The sequence below is a fragment of the Amphiprion ocellaris genome, chromosome 13 (genome assembly GCF_022539595.1).
Source record: "Amphiprion ocellaris isolate individual 3 ecotype Okinawa chromosome 13, ASM2253959v1, whole genome shotgun sequence".
NCBI lineage: Eukaryota > Metazoa > Chordata > Actinopteri > Pomacentridae > Amphiprion > Amphiprion ocellaris.
The window spans coordinates 16149253-16166888 of NC_072778.1; the positions used below are offsets into that span (position 1 = coordinate 16149253).

Genomic DNA, 17636 nt, shown 5'->3' on the forward strand with positions numbered 1-17636 from the left:
AACAGAGAAGAGGAATGACATGGAGCTACATGCCAGCTGGGATTCAGACAAGAGTCTTGCTGCTCAGGGTTTTTGTTCCCATATGGTTTGTGCCCTAATCACTTTAATCCACCCTATTACGGTGTCCTAAGTACAAATTTTGATTACTTTAAATACCCTCTGATTATTATACTTCAGTAAAATGTAGTAGCAGACTATTACTCACATTTTAGTGTTACTGCTTTTATAGAAAAAAAATATGAGTAGTTGTTCCAACTTGGGAAATAGAGTATGTTGGCAAAGACATAATGATATTAGAAATAGTTGTGCTTTTTTGTAAAATCTGTCTCAACGACCGCGTTGGAAGACACAGAGTTAGCAGTGACACTTGAAGAATTATACAGTATAAGGACACCTAAGAGAGTCATAAACACTAAATAGAAATCAATAAATAGTCTAACTAGCTTCCTTTATTCGATGAAAACATCAAACCTGGTTGGAGTTTGAAAAAACTGCTGCCTTAAACAATTCCCTGAGCAGGAGATGAGGTTGAATAAAATGAAATAAAATGAGATTCAGTGAGAAAACTGGCCTTATATTACATGACAGTTGGCTTCAATGATTGCACCAAACACCTTTTTATCATCCAATGAGGTTTGTTGTTCAGACCCATGGAAATGAGTTCTGCAAGATTAAAAATCAACAAGCTTCATGTCTTTTTAACAATACGTCACGATTCCCTCTTCTGTGTGGCAGACTGACCGTTGAAGACAGTACGTCAGTGAAATGCACAGCCGCAGGGTAATGACAGCCATCAATTTATGTCGTATGCTAATGTTCATCTGGAGGCAGCGTTAAATTCCTCCTTTCCATGTCATAAGCTACTGTGTTACATGCTCCATATGTGTGCATGTCCATGTAATGACAATTAGAAAGAATTTAACCTCTATCAGGATGGTAAAATGTGACCATAGCATGCATATTTTTGCACCGTATGCAACTACTGCAGTGGGAGCTACTGTGAAGTAAACAGCAAAAAGGCTTGTGCAAAATCAGCATGAAGGAGCTGGTCTGTTAAGCTGCTGCCTCATTAATCAACCAACAGAGACCGTGTTAGTTTGTGTGTGATGTGTAAAACAATCTCCAGCTTCCTTTTTAAGTTTAGGGTGAGACAAGGTTAAATTTGCCTCTTTTCTCACCATCGATTGGATCAGGTCCCAAAACCACAGCACATAAACTCAGAGGTAATCAGTGGACCTTGTTCAGGCATCTTGAAGAAAGAATGATAGTCACATCATTCTTTTTTTCAGCAACCCTAACACTGAAGAAAAGACAGACAGGCTTAACTCATTTATTAATCAAACAGGTCTCAACATGAAGTCCAAAACTCAAGTGATGTATGTTGATACTCAACGCTCCCAGAGCCAGTCTGAATAAATAGTGAGCTGCTTGATTTGTGTTTTGTGGAAGACCAGAGCTTTGCAAAGTCAACAATATGTGATGGGAAAAACATCGGGAAAATGTAGGCTTATCTGGTTCATGTGTGAGCTGTTTTTTGTCTTTTCGTTCCTGGTGAAGAACGAACAGAAGTCATGAGGCTGTTTTCCACTGTACAAAGACACAGGCCGTTTTTATGGCAGCCTTTATGCATGGTGTGCAAGAACCACCCCTGTATAGAACCTCTTTCATGGTCGTTTTTTGGGGAGACAAAAGGCTACGTACCTTTGTGCTGAACTAAAAAAAAACTACTGTGCAGACTTTATCAGCGACTGGTTAAATTCTACAGCTTCTTTTTCATGGATTAGCATCAGACATGACCATCAACAGCATAAAATTTACCACATAGGCTAGCATAACAAATCCTCCATTGTTCTATTTCCTGTGTGCTCATAGAATGAGTTACTTTCAGTAACTACTGCTTGCGGTTGTTTGCTGTGCTTTGAGCTGATGTTGGTGTCAAAACTGCTGGATCTTACACCGCAATGGAAACAGAAAGGGTGAAAATGTTCGTGCCACCTTGCTCCTGCCCTGAGTTCCTGCAGCAGAAAGACACCCACAACGGATAAAAACTCTTTCATGGTACAGTGTTCAAATGTAGAGATTTACTGGCAGGCCTGTAGTGTCTGTAGCGCTTCTGTGGGTTCTGCTCTGGTCATTACCCTTCCGGTTCAAGGCAACCTTTCTGCCGATCAGATTTCAACCTACGCTTGGCGTCATCGCCAAAGGGCAGCTGACTGTTGGCTTGTTGGAGGCCTGCATGCAAGCCTGTCTGCGTAGCTTCTGCGTTGGTTGGTTTTCCATAATCCGTCAGTCTGTGTGGGCAAACTGACACCTGAAACAGAACCATAAATCCACCTTGTGTCCTTTACGAGGCCGGCCAGGATGACCTTGCCGATTCTCTTAGGACAGTTTGCAATATCTTCCCAGGGGAGTGTTATTGCAGCATGTTATTGCTCTTTTTTTTAGGTGAGTGTTATGTTTTGGTGTCCACACACTACTGGCAACATAGTGTACAGTGTTGACATTTTAAATTGACTGAAAAGGGATTCAAATCCCTCATTTGTTAGGTAAATCAAGTAACATCCCCCATGCAGCCACATTGGACAATTGTGTATGTTTTCAGCATATTAAATACATAACACACACACACTCTCACTGTCAGTCACACACACACACACACACACTCACCTACACATGCTCCATAACACACTATCCAACACACTCTCTCCTTCAGACATAAATCCCTCACACATCCTAACATGCTCCGCTAGCTTTCCATCTCCCCATTGTGCTCCCTCCTTCTCTCCCCCCTTCTCTCCCACTCTCTCTCTGTGTTTCAGGGTAATGTGAGCCAGCAGCCGTAACACTGGGGTGGAGGGGGAGAGGTGGAGGAAGAGGGAAAGGGGGAGGCGGAGAGGGTTGTTGATGTATGGTGGAACTAAAGCAACCTTGCCGATCGATAATGTAAACAGGAGCGAAGAGAGGCGGTAAATAAGGCCGACTCCTGACAGAACTGTCTACCTCAGGTGACGGAGGGTGAGTGAAAGAGGGGGAGAGAGAGGAAGAGGAGCAGGGAAGAGGGGGTGAGGGGAATATCTAACAGAGGGAGAAAGGGAGGGACAAGGATGTGGGGGTAAAGAGGATAATGGAGGGAAGAGAAAGACAAGGGAGGAAAGGGTGGAACAAATGAGGCAGGAAAAGAGACGGTTAAGTGGAGGAGGAGAGGAAGGAATAGACAGGAGGTGACGGAGGCATGGGGGAGAAGGTAATGAGGGTGAGAGGAGAGGTGGGATGACTGGATGAGGTAATGGTGAAGGAAGGAGGGAGGAGGGTGACGACAAAGGACGCAGAGAGAAAAAGATGGAGTGAGGAGGGAAGGATGGATGGAAGGATGGAGAAACAGATGACCGAGTTAGCAATGAGGGCAAAAAAATAACCACAGCAATTACAGATTACAATTTAATTTTAGCAGAAACGGTGGTCATATTTGTTTGTAAATGTGTGTGCGTTGCATGTGTGCGCATCTGTGTGTGAATCTGAGAAAAATGTAGCAGTGACATTTAGACATTTAGCAGATGACATGCAGATGAATGACCACCAAATGACCCACTGTTGAACCAAACCAGCACAACACATACAGTACTGCACACACAAACACACTACCGCAGCTGAGTTGTGAACCTGGTCACCTCTGAGCGCTCTGTTGACGCATGGCTGGACAATTCTTTGAGAGCACAAACTCACTCTGGGATACTTGACTGCTGGAGTAATGCAAACTGAATGGAGAGTAAACACACAGCATAAACAATCACGCAACCAACACACAAACTCATAGAGAGCAAATATGTGCCACACTGTTATATTATGACTCCACTGTACTGCTTTGTGTTTGTCTTCATGCATGTTTGACCACGATGTCCGTGAGTGTTTCAGCTGCTGGGACTTTTAACAGATTCACATGTTCTGATGTGTTCTGTTGCTATTTAAAGATCCATCCGCAGCATTTCTCGTACGCCGTAAACTGCTCGTCAAGTGATGAATCACAATAGTGATTCGTCATATGGCCAGTTCTCAGAGGCTCTTAGATTTGCAGTTTTCAATCAGTGTTTTCGTCTGATGTTGACCATTATTGTGGAAAATATAATGCTTTGACTCTTTTGACCTTAATATGAAATGAAACAGTGACAGGTTGCTTGGTAAGATTATATATTGTAGTTGGGTTAAAGGCCCAATTTGTCCAGCATCTCTCTCAAAAAGAAATGTAAGAGTGACAGTCTGTTTATGATAAGATAGGAAACACATGGGGGCCTGAGTTCTCTTATGAAATGAGCTGTGAACACCAACTTTCTCAGTTTGGGACTTTAGGTGTGTGTCTGCCTGCGTGTCTGCATCATGGCTATGTAAAGGAATTACCAGAGGAATTTAAAAATCAATCTGTGTGACTTACTGAGGATTCCAGGAAAATCAGTAATGAGCTAAAAATCAGTCAACACAGTTGCAACAGTAGTTAGGAGATATAGAACGAGCCATGCTGCTTATATCAAATATCAAAGCTGCAGTTGCCATCCTGTTAAAATGACACCACAGACTGTACACTGCTTTCACAGTCTACTTCTGAAAGACAGATGTCCAAGTGCTTCAGACTTGGAAACCGTGGTTATCAGTGGAAAACGGAGTTTCTGTGGCAGCGCAGACAGTGTCAAAGAGATTACATAACTTCAACCTCTACAGACGATATCAAGGAAAGAGACCTTGCTCGTTCTTTGGCACAAAATTGCAAGATAAAACTTTGCTAGAATGCCTGAAATGCATTATGCATTATGTCTTATGAATATTGGGAGTACATTCTTTGGTCAGATGAAACCACCATAAATGCGTTCAGCTCAGATGGGGTCCAGCATGTTTGGTGTGAACCTGTCCAGGACTGCCACAGTGAATGTATAGTACCAACAGTGAAGTATAGAGGTGAAAGTGTGATGATATAGGGCTGCATGAGAGTTGTTGGAGATCCGTTTATGGATGATAAGATGGATGCCTGTGGATATACCAAAATACTGGCTAACAAGATGGCTCCCAGCCTGCAAAAGTTTGGCAGAAGACTGTTCCAGCATGATAATTATCCAAAGCTCGCTGCCAAAATCATACAAGAGTTTCTAAGTTTTCTGAGGAAAAAACTGAAAACTATAACCTGGCCAAGTATGTCCCCTGACTTGAATTCAATAAAACACCTTTGGGGTATTTTGAAGAGAAAAGTAGAGTAGCACAACCCCTCCAGCAAAGAGAAGCCAGAAAAAAAATAGTCTCTGAAGAATGGCTGAGCATCTCTCTAGATATTTGGTGTCCTCCACACTGAGGAGGATTGAGTCTGTCATTAAAAATAAAGATGGACATACAAAGTATTGGAAAAAATGATAATGATTTGAATCTCACCCAGTCACCCTAATGAGGAAGAAGTGATGCATAGACAGTGGATGGATGGATAATAGACGAATCTGAGTGTAGACTTTTGTTGCATTGATTCCTCACTGTGGTACTCATAGTTTTAATATTAGTAATTAAAGATGTTAGTAATTCTAAACAGTTTGTAATTTTACACAGGAGCTAATACTGTTCAACTCAGAATTACAATTTGGATCATCTGACGTAAGTGACATTGAACAGGAGTGTACTCACTTCAGTTGTACATAGCATATAACACATGCATACGCTTAGCTGAAATAGATGGCAACCTTTAACCTGAAAATATATCTTATTTCTCTGAAAATAAACATGTCAGGAATGAATGAATGAGTCAGTAGTTGATTAACATATAAATAAATGATAACCTGTGTGTTCTCAAACGAAAAATAAGAGGCAGTATAAGCCTGACCTCCTCAGCCTTGAATCCAGACAATTTGTCTTGTTTAGTTTTCACCTGGGCCTCTAGAACAGAGAAGGCCATGAAGCTCCTTGAAAGTAACAAAAAATGATCATAAAATCAATTCTTAAACATGTAGGGAGCCTGTAAAAAAGAGCTAACACAAGGGTTAGGTGTTTTTTTTGCTGTGCCAGAACTGTAATAAGCCAAGAATTCTGATGAATTTTGTTTCAGAACATTTCACTGATAACAAAAACACAAGATAAAGCTTATAGAATGCCTGAAGTAGAGCTGCCTGATTATCAAATTTAGCCAAATTATACTGTGAAGATATGATCTGATTCCTGATGTCAGAATTAGTCATTTTGAGAAGACTGAATGAAAATTCATGTTTTTAGAACAGAAACAATTAGTCAATTATATATTGAGAACTGACAAGTTGACAAGTGCTTTGATAGACAGTTTATTGTTTTACCATCTGAACTTCAAAAGCATCACCAATATTGCTGCATTTATCAGATATTTGTCATGACTACTCATCTGTGTCATGTGCATAAAATCAAACTCCATTAAAATTCCTGAATTCTACATGTATCATTGACAAATCAGTCAAAAATGTCTGTTGGCAATAACCAGATTCTTTAAAAATTAAATAAATAACCAAAAATATCAACTTTTGCTTTTTTATTTATTTATTATTTATTGCACTATAACTAAAAAACTTATTTTTTAGTTATCTCTAATTCCGTCAATTCCGTAGCGGTGCAGGACTTTTCAGTTGCAGTGAAAAATGAGCCCACAGTGAGTAAAAATGTGACAGAAGCAGACAACTCCCAGAAACTGCTGGGGCTCCAGACGGTTAAGTCAATTCTCAACTGACTCCCGCCTCCTGACTATTTACTGGCTTTCTTTGCTTTCTGTGACTGTAAGATAAATATATTTAGATCTTGAACAGTTGATCAGATAAATAAAGCCACTTGTAGGTGCTCTCTTTGACTCTTGGATATTAAAATAAACATCTTTCCTCTTTGATTGACACTTTCTACGCTACTGTTCAAAAGTTTGGGGTCACCCAGACAATTTCATGTTTTCCATGAAAACTCACACTTTTTTTCATGTGCTAACATAATTGCACAAGGGTTTTCTAATCATCAATTAGCCTTTCAAGACCATTAGCTAACATAATGTAGCATTAGAACACAGGAGTGATGGTTGCTGGAAATGTTCCTCTGTACCCCTATGGAGATATTCCATTAAAAATCAGCCAATTCCTGCTAGAATAGTCATTTACCACATTAACAATATCTAGGCTATATTTCTGATTAATTTAATGTTATCTTCATTGAAAAAAAAAACTGCTTTTCTTGCAAAAATAAGGGCATTTCTGAATAACCCCAAACCTTTGAACGGTACTGTAAACCAAACTCAACTGACCAAAAATAATTGTTTGTTGCTACTTTCGGTTTTAGTTTAACACAGTCATGCAGTGCCTTACAGTATCAACTAAGCCATTGGTTTGAGCTTCAGTTTGATTGTTTTAAATAAAATATCTGATTGGTGTCATGATAACTACTTATAATTGCTGTGTGGTGCCTCACAGCAGTCAAGACGCTTCTTTATTGAGGTTGATTCACTATCAAATAAACTGTGGATGAGCAAAATTAAATTGTTGATTGATGTCATAACTTCATGTTGTTTCACAGACCAATGAAGCCATAATGTAGGCAGAGTACAGTAGAGTCAGAGTTGATAGAGAGCTCTGTTGTTGCCAGCTGATATTGAGGCACTTAACAGTTAATAGGTCTGCAGCCGGAGCTCATTGAGGATACGGCAAGCAGTGTCTGGTGGAGGATTAACACTGGAATGAGCATCAGCATAGACGCTGAGCTGAGATTTGGAGCATATTTTGAATGAGTGTGGGAGGGTCGGAGTCATCAGGGTTATCAAGTGTGATCCTCCTGTTACAGATTACAGATGTTTGTCTGAATTGGCCCCACGGTACCTCTAAAAGGATCATTACTGCTGAGAAGCTGCAGTAATGATTTGTCACTCACACAAACAAATGCAGCATTAACACTTACACCCTTGTTCTCAAATGAGAGCCCACTGTTTCCTACTAGAGCCTTAAAAAACAGGATTTGGAGAAAAGTGTTTATACTGTGACACAAGTTGGGATTGGATTGTGCTGCTAGTGTCACAGAGTCGTCATTTAACTTCTCTTCTCTTAGTCAACTAGTTAATCACCTAGGATTTCATGCAATACTTAGTAAGTGTTATAACGTAAACCTTTGTTAATCTATGCAATAGGAGAATATTGGTGTCTAACACCTATGTCAATATATAAACAGGCTTAGATTGAAGCACTTACTATTCTTTTTGTATGGGTTCAAACACTCAGTCTAAGTGATTTCTCAGGGACTGCACTCCCCTTCATCAGTGAGCACTTTGATGAAGGACTGTCACATTACTCAGACAAGTTTCTTTCAGTCTAGATCTGTGGACTCCACTGTAAGCAGGACTCTCTAATACCAGTCTGTGGTGCAGGCTTTCATCCACACACTTCTGATCTTATGGGGCACAGAAGCATCACAGCATATAGTTTTTGTTAAGTTGCCGTAGGAGTAAAGCTTTTCCTCTCCTGTTTAATGATCGCAGGGCAGGAGGGGTGCAGTCAGCTGAAACAGCTGCTTGACTCAGAGGAGCATGAGAAAAGGCACACATCGTGCTCAACACAGGGCACAACCCATGTTTGATATGTTAAAACCATTCATGTAGAAAGGAGTGAAAACAACTTCACACACTGCAGGGCACATATTCATTCTCCTAGGCAGACATGCCAAAGTAAAACTGAAAACTAGTTGTTAAAGTTATAGTAGTGGATCATGTGATTGTAGGTAATATAAAAGTGGTTTATCAAGTATTTTAGCATCTTTCAGATCATTGTTTTGGCTGTCATGCCCTCAGTGTTACTGTTCAGGTTCAGGAGAATTGAGTGTCATGTTCAGCAGCAGAAAGCTGTTTTCTGGCCTGTCCTGAACAGCAGACATTAACAAGCTGTTGAAAACACAGGAGCATCTAGCATCTAAAGGACCAGATATTTTCCTCAGGAGATGATGAAGGGCTTAACCAAGTTAGATGGTGGACCCTGACCAGTACTGAATTTTGCAGCCAATATCGATACCGATTTTTAGAGGGTACAAACATTTTATCATTGCTACATTAGCAATATCATTTGTATATACTTATACAAATAGAGCTAGAGTGCTATTGAGAAGAGAAAATAATGGGCTCATTGTTTGTTACCTTTCCAGTAATGTATTTCATCATCTACTCAGCAACTTACTGTGAAGACACAACTTGACTTCCCACCTTCTGCTCAGCTGTGAATCGTGCTCTGCTACATGTGCTGCAGACAGTGCTGGAGTCGGAGCTACACTGCTGAAAAACACTGTGTGATGACGTACTTATACTCTATACAAAAAATTAGTATTGGACAACGCATATACATCTGTGACCGGCTCATTTCAATATAGCAATATACATATCAGTTGGGCTCTACTACAAGCAGAGTCAGTATTGGACACAGTTTCAAATAAATGCTCCATATGTGCTGGGTATGTAAATGGATGAGTGTCTTCAAACACAGTCACTGCATCAACTTTTTGAATTTTATTATGTTAGTGTTAACAGCTTTTGTTTACAGCTTGTTGCACTTCTTCCAAAAGTCAGTTAACGCAGCTTTTGTAACTGAAACTCATAATAATGAGATTCATGTGCTAGGAAACTATCTGAAAACTATGGAGCCTCTATTTGTACAAAATTAAATAAATAAATAAATAGAGACAGTACAAAATACATAAATAAATAAATAAATAAATAAATTCTGACAAACATGCTAATATAACCACAAAATTGTGAAACAATTGAATACTTTAAAAAAAATCCAACTTGTTATTAATAAATATTCCACAATTCAACTTATTTTCAAAATAGTTTTATACAGTTTCCAATTTTATAATACCATTTTTTATTTTAAAGTCTTACTCTTCTAAAATCTGCTTTTATTTCACAATATAGTTTTTCCCAGTGGCCATTTTATCAAAACTGTTACTTTTAGCCTGCTGCTGCACAAAATTGTTATTATTATTATTATTATTATATTCTCTGTATTCATTCATTTGATTATCTATTACATAATGTGTCATAAAATACTTACTTTGATTATTACATTTTAGAGCCTCAAAGAAAGCATGTAAAATTGGGATAAACATAACTTCTCTGGCCTCTCTGTAGGTTTTCCACTGATCAAAACTTCCCCCTCCTGACCAGTATTGATCAAGGCTGAAATGTTTACTCCAGCATGTGGAAGTGAACCAAACCCACACTAAAGATTAGCAATGATGAATGAGTCTGTTTGCATGTCAATTCCTTTAAATTCAATAAAATCCTGTTTATCCTGAATTCAAACCGCTTCAGAATGTCTGACTCTTAACAGTGGATGCACATTAGTAAAGTTATGTGTAAAACCTGTATTACATCAAAATGTTTGCTACCATGCTCATCTTTAAGGAGATTTAACAGAAAGTGGTTTGAGATTTAAGCTGGTATTTAAGTCAGCCTAAACCTCTTTCCCAAGAGTTTCCTCTCTTTCAGCTTTGTATCTGAAATACTGGGTTATTAAGAAAAAAACAGTGCAATAGTTTTTGGCAGGCTGAGCTCCGTTCCCCTGGCTGGGCATAATGAGCAGATCCTGCATCACTAACCAAATGTCCTCCATTGATTGTGGTTTAGCTGGCAGACTTTCCTTGTCAATGGATACAACTACAACAATTTCCAACAACAAATAAGCCTGTAGGGGGTATCAGGAAAATGGACAGCGGAGCATATTTCATGCATCAGTCATGAATTTCAGGTTTTGAAACAAGATCACCAGATCATATTTCAAAAAATCCCAAACAGAGTGTTAAGTCTTTCTGCCTAATGGACTCCGATCCTCGGAGAGTTGGATTAAAGAGCTTCTTCTGGGCTTCTTCTGAGCTCTGCAGTCTGTGTTCTGTTAGCTGTGTGTGTGACTGAGAGAGAGAGATTGAGAGTGATATTATTGTAATCATTAGACTCGCATTGTTTTAAATTGTGAAATGGATAAATCTGTGTGGGGTAATTATGTGTTTTTTTTCCCTCCCAGTAGAAATCAGTTTGTTTTATGAACCTTTTGAAAATGAGGTGAATATATTAAAACAAAGCAGCAGTTAAATCTTTGACATACCCCTCTGGGAGAATATCATTCTCTGTGATGTTCATAACAAACAGCTGTCCATGAATCCACTTAGAAATCACAGACTTTTATTAACTCCAGAACTTGCCTGATAATCTTTAAGTTTTTAAAATTTCTTCAGTATTTAAGACATCCAGTGATAGTTTTCTGTACATACATAGGTACACTGCAAAAAGGAACTGCTAATAGCTAATTCAGCCTACTTTTCATTATTCCCCGCACAATATTTACAAATATAGGCTTTTAAACAAGGCTGGCCATAGTGTAACTTGTTATACTCATAATGTATGGATGGCTATAATGGTCTTTTTGAAATTTTAGATCTATATTTTAAGTACTTTCTGAGATAGTAATGATAATAATAATAATGATAATAATAAAAAAATCCCGGTGTCCGACTTTCAGCATGTAAAAGAAATGCAGTGAGCATGGGTTGATGGGTATTTATTTAAAAACAGTTATCTCACTAAGTATTTATATTTTTATAGATGTCTTTATAAATGTCCGTACTTTATGCTATAAAAACCTCTGGCCAATCAGAGATGTTTGAGTGGAACATATGAGATGGAATGAGCCATAATGCATAACTATACCTGTCTGAATATACTTCCAAACTGCATTTCTAGTGGTTTATACTTCTGTGATGATAGAGTTTTCATTCATGCCTCTGGGATTTTCTAAGCCAGTAAGATTAGAAGTGAATGCAGCTTCAGACTGCAAAAAGGCTACAACAAAAATAATAACTTTTTCTCATAAATATGTTAGATTGGTGAATGTATGCAACAACAGAACATGCTCTAAATGGAGGTTAAAAATCCAGACCCTTTTGTCAGAATGACAAAACTTTGAGGCTCTGGTGGGACAACAGATCAACCAAGTAATGTCACACACTGTGTCAGCATTCAATTCAAGAATTAAGTGTCAAATCTGATCTGTAGTTTCAACAACTGTGGTTATTTCACCCCATAAGATTCTGTTTTTAAAAACAAAGAATCTTAGTACTAGAATAATGTATTGTTAAGAAGGCTTTTTTTTCAGTTTGTGTGTTTGCAGAGTTGGTCCAGACAGGTTTTGTGACGCCGTTGGGACTCCTGCTGAGAGCAGCATGCTGAGCCTCATCAGGATGTGTGGTGGTGTAGGCGTGTGGAGACACAACTCAATTACAACCCTCTCTGTTCTTGTCAGCTCCTGTTAGTGAGCTCCTTTCAATTCAGTTTATTTCAGTTCATTTACTTTTTTACTCAATCAATTAGTCCAATTGTCATGTTTTTTTTCCTGGAGTTTTGATAGGGAAAAAACAACAGTAATTAACTTGACAAAGATAGTCAACAGTTTCAAGTTACAGCTGCATGAAAAAAATACAAGAAAATATATTGTACAAAGCAATTAGCACAGTAAAAAGCAGTGTGGCTGTGAACTTGCCAACAGACAAAGACAAGTGTAATTTCAAAGTGCTTTGATCACGTTTCAATTTCGTATAGAAATGTATTTCTAGAAGTGGTTTAATTACAACACAATTGTCCGTATATTCAATGACAAACACGCAGGCTCAGATGTTCTAGGTGCTAATAAATCCAATTTAATTTCCCATTAAGTGCAGTTTTACCAAACTTCTGCATTTTCAGAATTCTTGACGTTGTCAAAAAGGGCATGATTCTACTTTATGTTTATTAGTGAGGCCATAGAGACATAGTGATCTGTCAAGTATCCAGGGAGTCATGCCCTAAAGTAATACCCTGCTATATCATCTGTTTTACTGTAAATGGAGCCACATTTTGCAAATTTAGCACCAAGCTGTGTTCAAAAGTCTTGAGACTGGTGATTTAGACCCTAATCTTACCAGGAAAATGTTTTTCGTGAGGTAACAAATCAAGGTAGAAGTCATTTTCTCATAGTACCTTCTAAGCAACCCGAGTTCTTTTTGCAACCAGAGGAGTCACCCCCTGCTGGATAGCAGATAGAATGCAAGTTTACCCAGAAGTTACGTCCATCTTTTATATGCGGCCTATGATTAGATTGTAATGCATTTCACCTGAGTAACTAATAAAGTGGCGAGTGTGTTTATTCAGACAACATGTGACAGCAGTAGCTTTATAGCTTTCCATCTCTGCCATTAAACCGTTACCATTATTAGCGTGCTGTGTTTGGGGGATACAAGAGAGTAGTTTAAGCTTGGTGCATGTTATCTATAGTCTAATTCCAGACTTCTACATGGCTGTTGACTGCTTAGATTTTATTCGACTGATGATGAATAATGACATTTATATAAGGTGAAGTGTTGCTGTTGGAATTTGTTGGAAAAACAGGGACTGGCAACACAAAAACTTTGCCTGCAGTGCTGATGTGGGGTTGTTGTTGTCTCTCTTCACAAGAGTGCTCTGTTTTCCTGAGCAGAGGTGAACAAGTTTGATTCATCTGCACATAATATGTATATATATTTATTTAACATATGTAAGAGTACAGTCACTTGTCATACAGCAACAGGTAATGCTCCAGTCTCAAGCTGTCATTTTTACTCAAAGCACATAAATAGAAGCACTTTAAAGTCAGCAAACAATTAACAAATAATATGTTCCAGCTAATTGCATCAATTAGACCAATTTGGCACATATACATGAACAAATATAAACATACAGCATTCATCTGTCGCAGCAGGACTGATGTGTTTCACCTGCAGGACTGGTAATCTTCTTCTTACATGTAGACAGGTTTTTCATGGGTAAAAAGATGGATGGACAATTTCAAACGTGCTTTCACAATCCAGTACAAGTGGCTGTCAGTGGTCATCTGTGGATAATACATGATGTCCACTGTAGCTCTCCTGGCATCCAACATCAGATGTGACCCACCGCTGTCTCCCTGCACAAACCCTTCATGTCTCGTCATGTTAGACAGATATGAAAGACTCCTATGGTTACGACCTGACAGTTTCGTAGCTACAGAGTTATGGATATGATTGGTTAAAATAGTGTGCTTTAGCCATATAACACAGTATCCACTAAATCTGAGTTTAACTACATTGAAAAATGGGCTTTGTTTGATGTGTAGTTTCTGCTAGATATATATGATTGTTGAGAAAAATGCAGCTTTTCCTTTTTGCGACTTGAATGCTGACACAAACATTATTTATGATGACCCCGATATGATGTGAACGCAGCATTAATCCATTAATACAGAAAGGTTTTTCATGTCTGCATCCGTTTCAGTCAAGGTTCCAGCTTCTCACTGCAGTCCACTGCATGAATAAAACTGAATGTTCTAGAGATGCCATGACAGGAGCAAATGTTTGAAAACAGTTTTTAACAGAAATGCCGCGATTAGTCGCCATAGTCAAGTGACATCCAACTGATCATCAACATTTTCAATATTTTTTTTCCCATGTTTTATTTTCCTCAGTATCACTGCATAATTGTTGCATCATGACATCAGTAATTTTGGTTCAAGTCATTAGTCTGCTGGTACAGTTTTAGACAATGGCAGTAAAGTCTGACTCGATTAAGTGTAAAAAACTTGAAAAGTGTGGTATTACTTCAAATTATTATCATATCTGCAGAGCTGTGGACCTTTACCTGTGTTTGCTTCTCTCCTGCTCTTTGTGCTCATATGTTACTGGACAGCCAAATTCCTAATAAAGCTGCTCTTGTGTATATATCTATTTCTGCTGTCATACAGCAGAATAAGTAAGAAATAGAGACTGAAACAAGGCCCGTTAATGCTACATGTTGACCAGCAGTCGCTTCCAAGCTACTGCTCCTCACTGCTAAAATCCTAACAGCTGTGAATTCAGCTTATTTTCAATGAATTCAAAGCTGCCACCAAAGTCAGAAAACAGTTGCACAATAAGGATAAACGGTTTTGCTTTCCCTGCTGTGTGGTTGTAAATACATAGTTTGTCATTTTAAGGAACTAAATAAAAATTGAGTTTTCTTTTTGATTTGCATTTCCAACTTTGCTTTTTCAGTTTTGTACTTCAATGTAAGCCTTTGTTTACATTTCATACTGTGGGTGACTTATGTGTTAACACAGTTTCTCAAAGTAAAATGAACTTAAATGAAACTGCCTTTTTAAAAAAAAAAAATTTTAAGGTAGTGTCAATCAGTGGCATTGTTCATCTGTCTATCATGATTGACCCATAAAAAACAGTCCTCAGTCTCTTGAATCCAACTAATCTTCATGAAGACTGCAGCATTGTTTGTGATGACGGAGGTGAAGTGACTGCAGAACTTCTGTCAGGGGGTTTAAAACATATTTTTAAGCATTTTTTATGTCAATAATAAAGTTTAATGTTGTGAGACTTTTTCCAGGGCGATTGTCATATTTGACTTATATTTTACTGTAGCTTCACACTTCTCACACTGTGTAAATGATTGCTTTTTCTCTTCTCTGTCTCGGCAGATGTCATCCACACGGTGGGACCGATTGCACAGGGAGGAGTTGGAGAGACGGAGAGGAAAGCACTCAGGTCCTGCTACAAGAACAGCATGGAAACTGCGACTGAAAATGCTGCACGTTCTGTGGTGAGAACGGAGGAACGAGATGAATCTGAAGGGATGATGGCAGCGACCAAACAGGGAGGGAAGGAGGGAGGAAGGAAGGGAGGAAGGAGAGACAAGAGTGCAGCAATTTCAGAGGTCAGGTCAAAAGAAAGAGGAGATCCAGACAGAATCACTGAGGACTGTGTCGCATAAAAGGAAAAACAAGAGCAAAAAACGCAGACAGACAATAGGCATGGATAAAAGGAATGAAGAAAAGGAGAGAAAGCACTGCAGTCCTGACTGTGATGAGATTCTGTAGCTAAAAAGAAGCCTGAGCTAAAGGGAGAAGATTGATCACATGTGGCTTTTTCAAAGAAAACTACATTCAAGCTGAGATTGATGGAGGAATGGTAAAAAGAGGTAGGAGTGTCGAGTTGTAAGAAGGTTTTATGAAACACACCAGGTGGGAGGTTTCACAGAGAACGAAGTGTCAAAGTCACAGAAAAAAACACCCAAGCAACATGAAAATAAAGTTGGAGGGGCAGTCGAAGAGAGCAGGTGCAATGCAGTGCATGTTCAGTTTCACTTCTCAGGACAAGAATTTAAAACAGACTTGAAATAGATCAGGTAAACCAGTTTGTGTTTTTTACACTTGTACTATTACAGCACTTATTACAGTTTCTGCCCAAAAATTTCAAGTTATATATTTATGTTTGGTTTTGAGAAACTTGTGATTCACATCTGCCTTCGGTTTCAAGCTTTAAGCTCTGCGGTCAGGTTAAACGAACAGATCTGGAGACACAGGGAGCATCCTGGCATCTGCTCATACAGCCATATTTGACAGCAATTTGAGAATCTGCCAGATTTTAAGTTTACTGGTTGCTTGACTCAAATGAGAACAGCGGTGTTTCACAAACTTGCCAAACATGAATCTCAATCCTTTTGATTTTTGTCATGTAAACCCTCATTTTGCTACTATTAAGCCAGTCTGTGTGCTAACTAAACATTCTATAACTGGCTCTCTGTTTAATAGTTTCCATTGTTACTGGTGTAGTCACATACTGCGTACAATCTTGGATGTAGAATGTCAGGAAATCTACAACACACGTGTACTTAAATGTTACTCTTTGTAAGTTAATCTTGATCCTCCTAGTTTCCTATTGTCTCTCCTACGTCCCTATCAGAGGTGTCTCATGAGGCTTTTAGATACAACACGATACGTGCTGTGCTTATTACAGAGTTCAGTGCACTGTCTAGGAGAGTCCAGGGTAGCAGGACTACATCACTAAAACATTCAGCATGAAAACAATACGTCTTTACTTCATTACCTTAGTTAAGGGACTTTAACAGGTGTGTAGAGCTACTTAGGGGGAACCTCAGTTTTGTTTACAGATATTGCCTACCTACAACAAGCTCCTTGACTGTAAAACACAACTGGCATGCCTTCTTGGATGGATTTCCAAGACTGGGCTTTTGTCTTGAATTCTTGATAAAAAGGCCAAGTAGTGTTGTATAACTCAGAGAATTTAGACACATACAATTTCAGCTTTTCTTCCAGCTGGTCTTGTGTTTTTGACGTGATGCCTTGTTCATATTGGGGTCACAGCATACAGTGCTCAAAGTTAGCCTAATTGGAGCTTTGACTGCTCAACACAATGACAAACTGTCGCAGTGGTGCATAAGAGATTGGAAATGAAGTGTTGTGCTGTGCTGTGTCTGACAGCCCCGATACTTTACAGGTAATACAAACTAAACATTCCAGACATACAAATGTGCCACCAGATTGACTCAAGGTCCTACATCTAGAGATAATGTCACAAATTCTGAGTGGCTGACTGCAGAGAAGTGTATGGATACTGTGTGTCTGCGCTGTTTAAATGAGCAAATTTTGATTGTGTAATTGTTGTGTAACATGAGAGATCTACATAAAATGTAAATGTGCAGTTTTACATGTAATTTTTTCAAGTTTACTATTTATACATATCTAATCATGTTTGAATAAGTTTGATATGTTTGATCTTGACAGATTTTTTATGTGTTAACTTTTGTA

At 38.7% G+C, this 17636-nt stretch overlaps 1 protein-coding gene across 2 annotated transcripts in view; it reads left to right on the top strand.

Moving 5' to 3' along the window:
• The window catches only part of macrod1 (mono-ADP ribosylhydrolase 1), a 135667-nt gene that overhangs the window by 101323 nt on the left and 16708 nt on the right, over positions 1-17636 (top strand). For both annotated transcript variants that reach the window (XM_023281999.3, XM_023281998.3), the window contains exon 6: positions 15507-15628. In XM_023281999.3, coding sequence (XP_023137767.1) covers positions 15507-15628 — 122 coding nt within the window. The remainder of the gene's footprint in view (positions 1-15506; positions 15629-17636) is intronic.